The 16351-nt window shown below is 39.8% G+C and overlaps 1 protein-coding gene across 1 annotated transcript; it reads left to right on the top strand.

Annotated features, from left to right (window-relative positions):
• Nucleotides 1-666: 666 nt before the first annotated feature.
• Nucleotides 667-3716, top strand: LOC150078952 (uncharacterized). The gene is made up of 2 exons (XM_090383476.1): nt 667-825; nt 2613-3716. The coding sequence occupies exon 2, from the start codon at nt 2694-2696 to the stop codon at nt 3708-3710; it is 1017 nt and encodes a 338-aa protein (XP_090239602.1). The 5' UTR covers nt 667-825; nt 2613-2693; the 3' UTR covers nt 3711-3716.
• The last annotated feature ends 12635 nt before the right edge of the window (nt 3717-16351 follow it).

The raw sequence follows: 16351 nt of genomic DNA, 5'->3' as shown, positions 1-16351 counted from the left end.
TTGCTAGCGATAGCAGTGACGTTGCAAGCGGGGTTAGCAGTGACGTTGCTCAGCGAGGGAAGCAGTAACGTTGCGAGCGGTGGAGGGATTATTAAAGCACTAGTACTCGCCCTAGGAAAATCGCTAGAAAATCGCACTAGAAAGATCGCTTGGGAACTATCGCTTGGCACTCGGGGCCAATACCAATGTGCTACTCGCGCAGACAAAAATCTAATGTCCCTATATGGCACTTGTGCGCAGCGGACTCTCATTAGATCATTCTTCTTTGAAGAAGGAAACAACCCTGCAGGCTTGTGCACTTTGATCGCCGAACAGTCATATACCATAATCGTTCTTCAAGATATCCTAACAACCTTACATTATGCCAAAATCGCTTTTCAAGGAGATGAACCTAAGCATGTAGAAGGCCACTACTACAGAGCATCTACAAACAGAATAATTTTATGATATACTGATCTCTCCCCTCCCACCTCGAACTTCACTTACCTTGGCCAACCTTCCATATAATTCCAGAAGCAATATACAGGTACATGAAGGAAAACAACCGTGAAGCATAATTAAAAGACTAGCTGATTGTGTTTAACGTAGCTCGAGCTAACAGTTGCGAAATAATTCAAAAACCAGTTCTGTGCAGGCCTACTAAGAAAAACACGAGAAAAGAGGGTCAGCGGAAAACTGTCAGTATTTTGAGAAACATGGGGACAGTTAAGGCTGACCTGATTAGTGGAGAAAACTGCAGCCAAGAACGGTAAGAGTTAAATAAGAAGTAAATAACATACCCGAATGAGGAACCGCACAATCATAGGAACGATTCATTGTGGACAGGTAAGATAGCTTCCATTTTAAATCTAATCGTTGAGATCCAATATTAACTGAAGGAGGAAAACTGCCTTTGGTTTTTATTTATCTTTTTTGTTAAGAGCTAGTTTTGTAATTGCCTATATTTTGCCTCTGGTTAAATGAATATCATATTAAACAAGAGATTTTAGAAGGAAATCTATAACAGACTGAAGTAAATACATTATATTATAATTTCTCCATTTTCATTTCTCGATCTTTTTGTTATCTGCTGATTCACCAATCATGAGCCTCAATATCTGTGACATCGCATGGCCTGATGACCGATATAAACTCATACGATAATTATCATTGGTTACAAAGCGGTAAGCCTCACATACCAAATGTTAACCAGTTGAGGATAAGGAGGGGCTTAGATGCAACAGAATAATTTCGTTTATAACATAAAAAAACGAAGTAATTCTGTTTCTATCATATACAGAGTCCCGAAAAGCTCAGTATAGGAGAGAAAAAGGAGATTTCAATGCTTATAAGCATTAAAGAACCGTATAAGCATTTATACGATTTATTGGGATTATTGTTCAATTATATTTCTCCGAATTATAAGGTTACACTTAAACTAATTCCTAACTATTTATCTTGAACTCTGCTATTCCTTAGGACCCATCCTCAGAAGAACCTGGCTTTGCTGTTAAAATCGATTACTGAACATTCAACTGCCAGTCATTTGGAGAAATCTTTGTTACTATTAGTATTAAAACGATATAGATGCCAGTAAGGGAAATTATTCTTGCTTCTGCCAAATGTGCCTAAACCATTCTTCAATGAATTCCTTAGGACGCTACTGCAGCCGACTTCGAACGTTGCGAAGCAAGCTGCCCTAAGGAAAACATAAATAAAATAAATTTTCTGCTTATACCCCCGGACGACCAAACGGTCAGAGGAGTTCACAAGATAGAGAGAATACAAGAAACAGTACCGTATTCAGCAGTCACGGTCTCAAGATCTAGCCTACTGCTCTTCCTTTAAATGATATACGAGTCCTCGTATACTATAAGAGGACAAGAATAATTTTTCAGACCCTTTCAATGGAGAAAATGGTTTACCGATCTGACACTAAGCCACGAATTTGTTTGCTTCTAGCATTCAAAATAGATCCCAAGTTATGATTAATTTCAGGGCGAAAGCAGAAGTTATTGTTTTGGTGGTGAGGTGTTTAACGACACAAGGGCTAGTGAGACAAAATATATCCTTATATCGTTAAATCCCATAGTAAGCAACATTTTTCTGGAACCACAGAGTTCCAGAAAAAAAAATGTTACTGGCTATTTGGACTAGCTACATTAGCATAACTGGGAGTGAATGCATTTCATTTTAAGATGAGAAGAAACAGCCTTCATATGGCAAAGACTTCATGGAATACAGTTCAGCCGAAAATATACTTTATACTACCGGTAACAAGAGAATAGCTATAAATGAGGGAATACTATTGCAGGACCTAACATATTATCAGTTTCAATCCGCCATTATATATTTTACAGCTATGGGAGTTGAGAGTAGTGGGAGCTGAGTTCCACTGTCTGATATTGCAGCTTTTCATCATATCGAAATAGCGCAGGAACTGTATATCGTGATGCATTAGATCGATGCTTTGAAAGGAGGCATCTTGGACACAGAAGCAAGTATTGTAGAGAATGGTTCTACTAATGCATGAGCGACTTCTTAAGGAGCAGACTGCTCTTTCCCTTTGCAATATATGAATTTTCTTGCAAGTAGTTACTGTGTTTAAAACATTTTTTTTTGTTTCTTTACAGATAAGGACTTAATCAAGGAGAAGAGATTTTTTACTGTATTCTCATCGTTTACATTGAAATTCTCTGAAGAAAATCGCAGACATGAAGCTTTTCTTGATTACCTTCGCTTCAGTCTTTATTTCGATGGTATCGCTCGACCCAGCAACATATGTTAATATCAGATACCAAGAACTCAGGGATCTCGGTGTTTCTTGTGAGCCATACGATACGTGCAAAGCTCCTGGAAATTGCAGATGTGACGAAGCATGCTTAATATTTGATGACTGCTGTGTGGATTCACCATATCTTCCCAATCGCACTTCTAATAAGGCGAAATTCGCATGCCAGTTTATAAACGGAATACATGTCCTCCTGATAACTACCTGTTCACCCAGATGGAATGGCTCTGAAATTCGCGATCTTTGTGAAAAAGATCACAACAGTCCTTTGAAATCGTCAACTCCTGTTACGAGTAACCGAAGCCAAATCACGTACAAAAATCTTTACTGTGCGATTTGCAACTACGATCTTGATACATTTTTTTGGAGATTAATTCTAGATTGTATCATACCTTTTCCAAATGTCAGAGTTAAACAGAAGCCAACGGACAATTTTGTGTTGGAGAATGTATTTTATGAGGGTGAAACTCACAATGAGTGGGGATTGCCTTTCGAAACCGAAAAGAACGAATCAATATTTACTTCTTGCATAATATACAAAAAGCCGGTACGTAATACAAGACACTGCATCCCAGACGTCACCTCGACTTGTTTGCCCTCCTGGAGAGATGACAGCGTCCGAGAGAAGTGTCATCAATACCAAGCGGTGATTAAGCGTGGATGGGGAGATGCCTTCAGAAATGGTCATTGTGCCCTATGCAATTATGTGAACATGAATGAATATAAGTGTGAACTTGGATTTAGCGGTAAAGGAACTGGACTCAGACAGCCAACTGTTCGTGTTGATTTTGATCCGAATCAAAGTTTACAGAGCCCAAACGGAAATATTACCTGTGGAGAAGGTCAAAGATATGATATTTTTGAAAAAAGCTGTTTCGATATTACCTGCGGTCTCGATAACTATAAAGTGAACAATGGAATATGTTATAAAGCTAACTGAATGTAAAATGATTTTAATAGTTTATATAATCATACCCTAAATTAATTTAGTGTTTTCACTATTGTAACGAAAATCAAATCGTCTGACAATTAAACGAAATTTATCTATTCCAAGCAATTTAATCTTTTATCGTACATCCAATTGCTTCTTTTTATCCAACTCCACTCTTGCACGTAAAGGAACACTACGATTTCTACCAATCAGGACATAACACCGATGTTCAAAATTCCTATGTTTTTCAACATACTGCAGTGCAAACCGATCACGCTGATATTATGTAAAATGTATGTATTGTAAACATTTAAGAACAATTTTTTTTTTATCACTAATGATTTTCCTCTTTTCATAAAGGCAATGCATAGCTATGAGCAGAGCCGACTTGCCCATTAGGCGAACCTAGGCGGTCGCCTAGGGGACAAAGGTCCTAGAACAGACCCAAATTACAGACTATGTACACTGAACAATATGGCTTTAGTCGCTGATCCTCCTAAAACCCCTACAGCAACCAATAATCACATGGTCTATGCGCCGGACATTTGCTCGCACAGGCTATACGGACGCAATCGACGGACGGCCATCATGAGTACCCGTTTAACTGCAAGACAACAAACTGAGCCTTTCATGGGCATTATTATATATATAATCTATTTTGTACAAAGGATGTATACAATTTACCCTTCACAGCAGGAATGCCAGGGGCCTTCACATTGGCTGGTGTACAAAGGCCTTGAGGACGGGGCCCACGTCGAAGTTCGGGTTCATCCCCCAGGGCCAACAATATAATAGGTTTCAGTTAAATTATTCACAGTATTCATAAAAATGTTATACAGTATTTTTTGACATTATATACAATATTATACAGACTTTAAATTTATTATACTGCGACATTACTGTGAAGTTTTCCTGGTTGAGTTTATGTCATCAAGGATCTCCCTCCAGTATTTGCGGTCCTTGACAAATTTGTAGAGGTCGCCTTTGATTGCTTGGACTGTGATAAGCATCTGCTTGGGGAGAAAGCAGTCGCTAAGGGCTAGTCTGTTATGGTCGGCTATAAGGGTTGGAGCTGATCTCAGTCCGGGTTGAGGGATCCTCCAGCTGCACAGTTCCCATATATTTGGCTCCGAGATTATTCCAGTGGTCATTTTGACAGTTAGGGTGAGGCGTCTTTCCATTATAAGATTTGGCAGTCGGGCAAAGTTCAGTGCGGTTGCCATCGCAATTGTTCTTTGCTGGGGTCGACGATGATGTTTATGTGTGACCCAACGAAGGAGCCAGTATTCGGAGGAGTACACACGCTTGATATTCGTGGGGGCTGCAGATGCCCATATATCTGAGGCGTATAACACGACGGAGTATACAGAGGTGTATACGTACCGCCGAGTCACATCCAGATCCTTAACGTGAAGTAGTTGTTGTTTGGTAATCCACCGCATTTTGCAGAATTTTGTTATGAGCTTGTCAATGTGGGGCTTGAAGGTCAGTTTGCAATCGAAAACTACTCCCAAGTCTGTATGTGTATTTACCACTGGAAGGAAAATGCCATTTAGAGAAACTTGGACTTCAGTGGGTTGGTGCTTCAACGAAAAGACACTTTGGGATGATTTTGCAGGATTAATAAGTAGTCCAAATTGATGGAGATAGGATTCTAAGTCGTGTAGCTTTCGATTGATCTTTTCATTAATTTTTGAGATATGTTCCCCCGGGTTAATCTGGGTGTGTAACTTAATATCGTCAGCATAGCAGATTATGTCTTCTCTCTCTTGAACAAACGGAATAATGACTGCTGTAAATAATGCTCCGGAGAGGACTCCGCCTTGGGGAACTCCTGCAATGATTTTTCTTGAGATTATGTCTTGATCCGCTGTAAGAACAATGATTCTGTCTGATAGCAGGGTTGTGATAAACCACAACAAGTCACCCTTTATATGGAAGTAATTTTCTAGGAGGTGAACGAGTGAGGGAATGCTGATTGAGTCGAAGGCAGCTTCCAGGTCGACATACGTAACGGCAAGTTCTGCTTTTGCTTCTAGTGCCCTGAGAATGGTGCTGGTTATGGAAGTTAAATTGGTGACTGTGGATCTTCCGGGAATGGCATAGTGAATTTGTGAGGGTTTGTGAGGCATGATTTGATTGGTGATGGTTGAAAGTAATGCCTTCTCCATAAGTTTCAAGAGGCTGGAGGAGCGAGAGATTGGCCTGAACTGTTTAATGAGGGATGCAGATTGGCATTTAGGATGTGGCCTCCCAGCATATCTGTTCCAGAGAGGGGGAAAGTAGTGCTGCATTAAGATACGGTTAAAAATTAAGAGTAGTGGATCGATGATAAACGTGCTGAGACACTTGATCATGAATTGTGGCACAAGGTCAGGGCCTGCAGTTGCGGTGGGTGGCAATCTATTCATAGCAGTTATAAGCTGCTTCCTGGTGATGCTAACGGTGGCGAGCATATCCGTTGGGATGTTGTTGACAGGTAAGTTGCCTGGATATGTCGGGGCCACATTGTTCGAGATCCGTGCAATGTAGTCCATCCATAGTCCTGGGATCGCCTTCTATTTCGTTCCCATACTTCTACCTGTTCCCCCCAATCTTCAGTCTTCCCCCACTCTACCTTTACCGACCGTGAATGTCCCAACTGCAAGCTACTAAACTTCAATGTGGAAAATTAAACCTAACCTTCATTTAAAACATATCTCGGCCTTATCTAAACCTCTAGTGTCTAACCCCTTTTTTTTTTTTTTTTTTTTTTTTTGTACATAGGCCCTAGCCACTGAAATCTCAGGAAATTAGGTGGCAGGGCCTGCCAGAGTAAATAATGTAATACTGGTGTACCTGGTCTGCCTCCACGGGGCCAAGTGTGGGCAACGTTGGGCCTCAGTAGGGGTCCAGCGGCTAAATGACCAGATGAACAACGGTACACGACAGTACACATGTACAAAATCCATACACTTTTAAATCTCTGGCCTCAACAGTGTTCTGTTTCACATGACAATGTATACTACGCGGAGATGGGGGAAAACCCCTGGTGCCGTTTGACACGAATACACTTTACATCCATAGTTCAAGATCCAGTGTTTTAGGGATTCCTGTATGCCGAGAGTCGTAAAATGGTTTGCCTTTTTGTAGGGTTGCTTTTAGATGTTTTTTGATTGCAGATGATTTCTGGCGGTTGAACACTGCCCTTGCTCTGGAGAAGGTAATCCGATCTTGTACAGTGCCTGACTCTTTCCATCTCTTATGCAGATTTTGTTTTTCTTGGAAGGTTTTGTTCAGTGGAGGCGTCCACCAAGCTCTTGAACGGGGAGTGATGCAGACAGTCCTTGTCGCTCCGTAGTTGGCAATGGTCCGGATCCACCTGGTCATGAGGTCCACAGCCAACTGGAGATCGCAATTGTTGAGAACTTCCCAAGGGATGGAAGATGCGGCTTCGAGACATCGTGGTGGATCAATGAATTTGGGGGATGTTATTATTATTATGTTATTATTATTATTATTTTTTTTTTTAGGGTTGTCCGTAATTAAATACATTAACACGTATTTGTGTCTGTAAATTGCATATGTGTTCTATGGTCGATTTGCCTGTTTTGCTGGACGAAAAAACCCCAGTTACTGGGGAGAAAATACCTTGCTATCTACGCCTGAGACCGACTAACTCAGCCACGGAGTGAAAAAAAGCCCATTAAAGTTCCTCGCGTCATCGACGGGATTCGAACCCAGGCCTTTTCCACCCGGTAAATTTAGATTTACATAAATCTAAATGAATAATAATTCATTTAGATTTATGTAAATAAATCTAAATGAATTATTATTATTTTTTTTATAATTCACCGTTGAAATGTCCCCACCTAAAAAGAATGGACAGAATCACCGAAAAATTTGCGTGCATAATGGTAACAGGGCTTTGCATTAACAACACCTGCCCAATACCTTGTGGGGGAAACCTTTGCCAGAACACGTCATATGGACTACACCGCGTATTTCCTGGTGTCGTGTTGTAGTGCTACCCATAGTTTTCACAATGCCTCCAGCAATACTCGCACATTGTCAGTTGAATGGTATATCATTCTCCAGTAGGTCTCAAACTTGCTCAATTAGATTAAGATCGATAAGTTGTGTGACTATGAGAGAACTCATTGTCACGTTCCCAAAACCAATTAGCACCTGCCTGGCCTTGTGGCATGCCGATTGGCTTGTTAATATAGGCTGGAGTTAGCTGGATACATTGTCATCACGAATGGGTGTATTTAGTCGGCGATGATAAAAAGGTAGTCATTTCCATGGAGCCTTTGAATAAAGGTAATCACTGGTCGAAGACATCCAAGAAAACTGTGTCCAAACCACCGCCTCCTGCCTAACATAAACCAACAGTCCATTTATATGCTATAGCCGCCTCATGTTGCTTTTTCCAAATGTGGATTCGGCGGTCAGAATGTTAGAGTTGGAAACAGGACTCATAAAACTAGGTGACAGATTTCCATATGGATGTAGCCCCAGTGTTGGTGTTTACATGCCCATGAAAGGCTGTCTGCGCGGGTGAAAAAAAATAATAATTCATTTAGATTTATTTACATAGGCAGTGATAGAATAAATAATAATGATAGTATTATTAATATTACTTTTAAATCTGATATACACTGCAGTCATGGGTCCAGTTAAAGTGTACGGCAGAACATTATATATCGTATATGCAGATACATAAGATTATTAGTACAGTATTGAGTTTTAAATTAATATATAAAATTTTAAAGAAAATCATACAATAAAACTAATAAAATATGTAGAAAGATGGTACAGTTTTATTAGGATAAAGTTCAAGACTAGCAAAGAATATAAAAAATTCATTGCTTTCTTATAATCCCTTATTATGAAAAAAGTCATAAGGAATATCACATATAAGCAATCCATCAACTAAATAACCGGATCTAGATAACCCCTGAAACACTTCCCTTTTCAAATCAAATCAAATCAAATCAAATCAGATTTCAGATCAAAATAATGGTGGTTTATAAGTGCCGCAATTCTTTAAAAGAAAGAGTTCTCAGATATCTGTAATCTTGATCTACAGATATGAAAGGTAAATCTTCTGCCTCTTAACAGCCGCTAGTAAATGAAAGTTAAGATGGTAGATCCAGAGCAAACATGTACAGCAGCAGCTTAAGACCCATCACAATTCGCCGTGCTTCCAAAGATTCCAGCTTGCACAGAAGATCCGGCGACCGAACAGAGAATTGTATGATCTAGAAAGATAGTGTGCATACAATAAAGAGTTCGTCTTCTATATTGGATGAAGTTCATTCTTAATTATTCTATTATTTGTATCCATGTTGTACAGAGAGATTTCTATATCTTAGCAGCATACAACAATAGGAAAGGACAGTTTCTTTAAATAGAAATGTTTATCAAAACCACATCCTGGTGTAAAATTGACTCTCAGATCTTTAGCATCAAAAGCTCTGGAAACCGGAATGCCATTCATGGAGTACTATTTTTCCAAGAACTTATTTCTGATTGATCCTGTGGAACACTTTCCAAGTAAGTGAACAACAAGTAAGTAGGGCAACAAAGTCAAAAAAAGAATTTATGGCAGCCCAAAAGGCCCTAGTGTTAGCACACCGTGTGGAAAAGATCAGAGTTCGAATTCCGTCAATGACGCGAGGAATATTTGTGGATCTACACAACGTGGATAAGTTAGTCGGTCTCATTCGGGGTATCTTGGTTCCTCGATTGTAGGACAAAAACTCGGGTTTTTGTCCAGCAAACAAACCGACCACAATATAAATGAAATTTATAGATATACTTAAATAAGACCTAAGTTGGCTAATGTCCATAAAATCTAACAACAACTAACCAGCCTGACTGTAGTTTTATTACAGGGTGTAGGCATACCATCGGTATCTATAAACTTGATCCCTGTTAGTTTTAGTTCTTTTAACATACTCCAAAATAGCTTCAAGTCCCCATCAACAGTGAGACTACATAGAACCGATTAAACATGTCGAGAGTACTGCATTCTGATTGCTTCCGTGTTCCTTGAATATAAGATGTGGTTAGTATTAGTATTAGTATTAGTATTAGTAACGGCCGCATGGTGCAAGAAAGCCTATGGCTTATGCCGCACCAGCCAAAAAAAAAAAAAAAAAAATCCGAACAAAACAATGATAAAAACAAAAAATAAATAAATAAATAAAATAAATAACTAAATAATAATAATTAATAAATAAAAAAATAAAATAAAATAAAATAAAATATAAATAAAAAGGAAATTAAACCTATCATCCTATGCGCTTCCCTTACCCGAAAGTACTATCCAGATGACCTTTGAATTTCCCCAAACTATCAGCCTCCGCTACCCATGAAGGCAACTTATTCCAGTAATTTATAACTCGCTGGCTAAAATAAAACTTCCTGCAGTCCAATCCTGCGTGGCAGGTTCATCCTGCGTGGCAGGTTCATCCTGCGTCGCCATGAAATTTTTTCAGCATTGCACTTTATATCAGATTTTTAAAATTTTTATTTTGGTTTGTTTGTTTCGGGATTTATTAGGCGCATCGGAAACTATGGCCACAGTGTGCCAATGGCATGCATACTTATCATACATATGATAAGTATGCATGCCATTTCTTCTCAAATAGAAATAATGATGTTGTTGTTGTTGTTGTGTTTAACGACACATAGGCTGCTAGGGCCATATTGTGTCTTTCTAATAGTGGATATAACTATATTTTATGATATATTCCTATACGATTTAGGAAAATAAATAGTTCTTTTTCATTAGAATCATCACCCAGAATCTGTAATAAATTTATTGATGACTGTGTATTAGCTATTGATTTAAAGGTGTTTAAGCGGATATTTTGAAAGTGGGGACAGTCCACTAATAAATGGCGAATTGTCAGTTGTACTTGACAGAATGTACATTGTGGAGCGCTGTCATTAGTTAATAGATATAGGTGAGTGAGGTGCGTATGCCCAATCCTTAGCCTTCCTAAAATTATTTCATCTCGCCTGTTTTTGCTGAAGCTGGATTGCCATAGCTTTGGTTCCGGTTTTATTTGGTAGAGTTTATTTCCTGGATAACCTTTCCAGATTAATGACCAACTGTTGTAACATGCTTTACGGATAATGTGTTTGTAATCTGTATATGGAACTTGAAATTTCTGCGTAATGGTGGTTTCTGGATGTTTGGCTGCATGATCCGCTCTTTCATTGCCAGCTATTCCAGAATGTCCTGGGATCCAGCAGAATGTCACAGTTTGTTTCAATTCCTTACAGGCAAGTAGCTTAGAACGAATCTGTTTTATTACAGGGTGAGAAGAGTTGTTACCACTTATTATAGCAGTGACAGCACTGAGTGAGTCGGTGTATATTAAAGTGGTCGTAATTAAAAATTCAGTTATCCGATCGAGAGCTAAATTAATAGCATAAAGTTCAGCAGTAAAGATACTGCATTCTATTGGTAATGAAACAGAAATGGTGACTGAAGGGAAGACTGCTGCAGCACCTACTTGGGTCTCAGTTTTTGATCCATCTGTATATATTTTGCAGGCCTCTGAGTTAGAAGAGTGAGTTTCATGTAATTGTGCAATATTGGAGGGCGACAAGGTGTTCTTACCCCACTGTTGAAAATAATCGTCGTAATTAACAGAAATATTTGTCCAAGGCGGATCAGGAAGTGTCATGTCCTGAAATATATTGCTGATGTCTATATTCCATGCTTGACTGAGTTCTCTAAGTCTAAGTGCAGCAGGTCGGTTTTCATTTGGCTTACTGTTGTAAAATGACTCCCATTCGGTATTATACAGATATTTCCAACTAGGGTGGGAGGGCAAACTGCGAATTTTTGCGGCAAACATCAAAAGTAATGTTTTCCTCCGAAGATGTAAAGGTGGCTCATGAGCTTCGATATAAAGGCTCTGAACAGGGGAGGTTCTGAAGGCTCCTAGAGAAACTCTCAGAGCACTGTGCTGGATCGTGTTTAATTGCTCTAAAGTAGTTCTTCTCGCAGAGTCATACACTGGACAGCCATAGTCTAAGCGGGATCTGATGAGGGCTCGATAAAGATGGATCAAGGTATGTCGATCAGCACCCCATGACATAGATGACACACACCGGAGAATATTCAACTTTTTCAAGCAGATAGTTCTAAGATAAGCTACATGTGCTTTAAAGTTCAGTTTCTTATCCAGTACGAGACCAAGAACACGGACATTGTGAACAAGAGGAATTGAAATGTTATTGATCTTTAGCTCAGGATCGGGATGCAGTGACCGTAATTTGCAAAAATGAGTAGTGGTGGATTTCTGCTCAGCTAGGCGGTATCCATTACGTAAGGTCCACGATTCTATTCTGGAAAGAGCAATTTGTAACTGTCTTTCAACAGTATTCATACTTTGTGACTGGCAGGATATGGTGAGGTCATCTGCATACATGTATATTTGTATGGATTTTGGAACTTCTTCCAATATGTGGTTGACCCGAATAGCAAATAGGGTAGCACTCAGTATGGAACCCTGAGGAACACCCTCTTCTTGAATGTGAGTTGCTGATAGCATGTTTTGGTATCGGACTTGAAAGGTGCGTAACCTTAAAAAGTTCTGGATGAATTGTGGAAGGTAGCCTCTCAGCCCCAACTGATGTATATCTTTAATAATACCATGACGCCAAGTGGTATCAAATGCTTTCTGAATATCTAGGTTCACCATCACCAGATGTTGTCTCATGACAAAAGCGTTACGTATGTTAGATTCAATTTTGAGTAGTAAATCTAGGGTAGATCTGTTTTTACGGAAGCCATATTGGTGATCGGAAAGAACGTTTTGGGAGTCTAGCACCCACATGAGCCTCTTATGCACCATCCTTTCAAAGATTTTGCCCAAACAGCTTGTCAAGGATATTGGTCTGTAATTCTCAACTATGGAAGGATCTTTACTTGGTTTTAGAATAGCACAAATGTAGGAATGACGCCATGAGAGAGGATATGTATTTTCTGAGAAGATCCGATTGTAAAAGAGTAATAGTATGTAGAGATCAGCTTCACATAGATTCTTCAGCATACTGTAGTGAATGCTGTCTGGTCCTGCTGCACTATTTGGAGATTTGCTCAAGGATTCTTTGAGTTCAGCTATAGAAAAGGGTTGATTATACGGAAGTGAGAGTCTAGTTGAAAAATTAAATTTATGACGTTCCTCAACAGATTTAATGCGTTGAAAGGAGGTGACATAAGAGGAGGAGGCGGAAATGTTATAGAAAGATTCTGCTAAAGCATTTGCAATGTCAGTAGAAGAGGATAGGTCCTGCCCATTCCATTGTATTATCGGGGACTGCTGAGGAGGAAATTTTCCATTGAGAGCTTGTATTTTTTTCCATATAATTCGAGTGTCAGTATTTTTGTTAATAGTTGATGCAAAGCTTATCCAGGAGTCACGTTTTGCTTTTTTCCTAATTTGCCTTGCTTTGGCTCTGAGTTTTTTGTATAAAATTAGGTTGGCAGTAGTTGGGCATTTGCGGAACCGGTTCCAAGCACGGTTTTTTCTACTTTTGCTTTAGAGCAATCCGTATTCCACCACTGGTTTTTGTGTACATGTTTGCATTGGTCTGATTTTGGGATGGAAATTTCTGCTGCATATAGGATTTGGCTGGTAATGTGGTCAGTTACGTCATCAATATGTTGATGTTGAACATATTGAGTGTCGAGAAGGACACAAGCTGAGTAGTTTACCCAGTCTGCTTTATAAAAATTCCAAGAAGTACGGCCTTTTGGACATGACACAGCCTGGGTTTCAATTGAACTGATAATAGGAAAATGGTCACTATGGAATGGGTCATTCAACACTAACCATTTCATGCTTGCAAAAAGAGATGCTGAACAGATGGACAAGTCTATGGCTGAGGTAGTACCTGTAGGTAGTTGTATATAAGTCGGAGAGCCAGAATTCAGCAGAGTCAGGTTATGGTTATCCAGGAATGATTCAATTAATTGGCCTCCCCTATCCATGGTGGAAGATCCCCACAATGGATGGTGGCCGTTGAAATCACCGAATAAGCAGACAAGAGGTGGCAGTTGTGCAATTAGATTGTCAAGTTCAGCCAGGGAGCAAGGATAATTGGGCGAGATATAAATGGATGCAAGCGTTAATGATATTCCCAATGCCATCCGAACTGCAACAACTTCTAAGGAAGTTTGTAGCTGGAGATGTCTTGATGGTATAGTAGATTTTACTAGAACAGCTACGCCCCCACGGGCAGGACCATCAGAATCTCTGTCTCGTCTAAACATGGTGTAATTTTTGAATCTGAGAGAGACTTTTGATGATAGAAATGTTTCCTGTAAGCATACACCTACTGCATTTGTTTGAAAAAGTAAATCACTCAGGTCATCAAAATTACTACGTAATCCTCTGCAATTCCATTGTATGAATTTATTCATTGTTTGGATTTGATTGAATAAGATTGATCTGACTGTTTTTTCTGAGAAGGTTTCAGTCTGCTTTGTTTTGATTTTTCATTCTTTGAAAAGGTTGGGCGTCCTGTTTCTATGGTATCATTAGCATATAATTCTAAAACTGACTCTTCATCCTCTGGTTGAATATCAATTTCCATTTTCCTATTGCATTGTTTCCCTTTTTCTTGGTCTTCAACATTTGCTGATTTTGCTGTTTCGGGCAATGATGAGATAGCATCAGTTGGGATACTAATTGGTGTATTGTTGGTCTCATTGACTGTAAGTTTCTTTTTGGATGTTAGCAGTGCAGTTTTGGCCCAGGTGGAAAAAGAACTGCTTGGTTCTATGGAGACATCTGTTTGTGTTGCAATTGAGCGGCTAATTCTGGTCACTGATGCGTATGATCTGCTAGGCATGGTTAATAGCACTTGCTTTCTTGCTTCAGGATATGTAACTTTATGCTCCACTTTATATTTCTGGATTTTTTTTCCTGTTTTCCAGAGGTCACATGCTTTAGAAAATGCAGGGTGGCTTCCTTTACAGTTTGGGCAAGTAGGAGTGGAAACTGTACACTCTCCTTAGGAATGCTCCTTAGAGCCACAAATAGGACACACAGCATCGCCTCTGCATGCAGTCTGTGCATGGCCGTACTTCTGGCACTTAAAACAGCGAATGGGATTCGGGATGTAAGGTCTAATCTTGCAGTTTAAATAACCTGCTTTGACAGAAGATGGAAGATTCGGAGTGCTGAACGTCAAAATAATAGACCTAGTTGGTAGTAGGTTGCCATCTTTTTTGGTCATTATTCTCCGTGCTTGTGTCACCTTTTGTTCGCTAAGCTCTTGTACTATTTCTTCTTCAGAAACAGTTAATAGGTCCCATTCACTGATAACACCTTTAGACGTGTTCAGGGTGTTATGGGGCGTAACTGACACTGGAATATTGTTGAATGTTGTTAAATTTAACAATTTTTCCGAATGAGATGTTTTTGAGGTTTCAATTAAAAGGTCTCCTGATTGGAGACGCTTCACCATTTTAGGGGATCCAACAACCGATTCTAAACATTTCTGTATCAGAAAAGGCGATAGCTTGCCGACAGGTTGTGTGGACAATGAGTGCATTATAAGAAATGCTGGCATATCTGAAATCTGTTTTTCCGTCCGAAGTCTCTTCGGACGATTGGACTCGTGTTCTGAGACAGAGTTAACAACTTTGCCACCTGTGGGCTCCAGAGATGGATATTCATTACAATCCATCGTTGCTCCTTTCAGCCCTGGAAGAGGGAATTCCTTCTCCCAGGTTACCGACCCCGCCACGTGGAGGCAGGAGCAGTGCCAACCAGTGACCAAGCGATCAGCAGAAGAAGAGAGCAGTACGTTGCTAGCGATGGCAGTAACGTTGCAAGCGGGGTTAGCAGTAACGTTGCTAGCGTTGAAGCAGTGACGTTGCTCAGCGAGGGAAGCAGTAACGTTGCGAGCGGTCAGCAGTGACGTTGCGAGCGGTGGAGGGTTTATGAAAGCACTAGTACTCACTCTAGGAAAAACGCTAGAAAACGCACTATAAAGATCGCTTGGGAACTATCGCTTGGCACTCGGGGCCTAGAAATAATGAAAAACACAAGGCACCAGAAAGTAATTTTTTAACTAACTAAAGGAGGTGATATACTTTAATCATCTTGAGAAAGTTATAAATGCTTGAGACATTTGTTTCATTATTTAAAAGTGAAGTAAGTGTAGGAGGATCTTCTGTTGTGGCTGGAATGCAAAGATTCTGGCGTTCTCTTGTGTATTTTGTGGATTCAACAAGGATGTGTTTCACTGAAAGCATTGTATTACAGTGATAACACTGAGGGGGTATCTCTCCCCTTAAAAGATAATCGTGAGTGATATTTGTGTAACCTATTCGCAGACGAGCCAATATTACCTCCTGATGTTGGATTGAACTGAAGTTGGAGGGCCATCGCTCAAGGTTTGGGTTGATACTTCGAAGTTTATTATTATGTTGATTTTCCCATGATAACTGCCTTTGGCACATGCATTTTTCCTGGATTATTGGTCGGCAGTCTTGATGAGGCACTTTCCACTTGTTCTCGGGTTGTAGGTGAGCTAATTTGTCAGCATTGTCCGCTAGTTCATTTCCAGGAATTGCCATATGTCCTGAGACCCAGCAGAAGTGTATGTTTTTCCCAAGTTCTAATAAGGTA

Source organism: Mastigoproctus giganteus, chromosome 10 (genome assembly GCF_048544385.1).
Source record: "Mastigoproctus giganteus isolate SK-2022 chromosome 10, ASM4854438v1, whole genome shotgun sequence".
Lineage (NCBI taxonomy): Eukaryota > Metazoa > Arthropoda > Arachnida > Uropygi > Thelyphonidae > Mastigoproctus > Mastigoproctus giganteus.
Note: the sequence above shows the minus strand (reverse complement) of the source record. Positions and strands in the feature narration are given on the sequence as shown.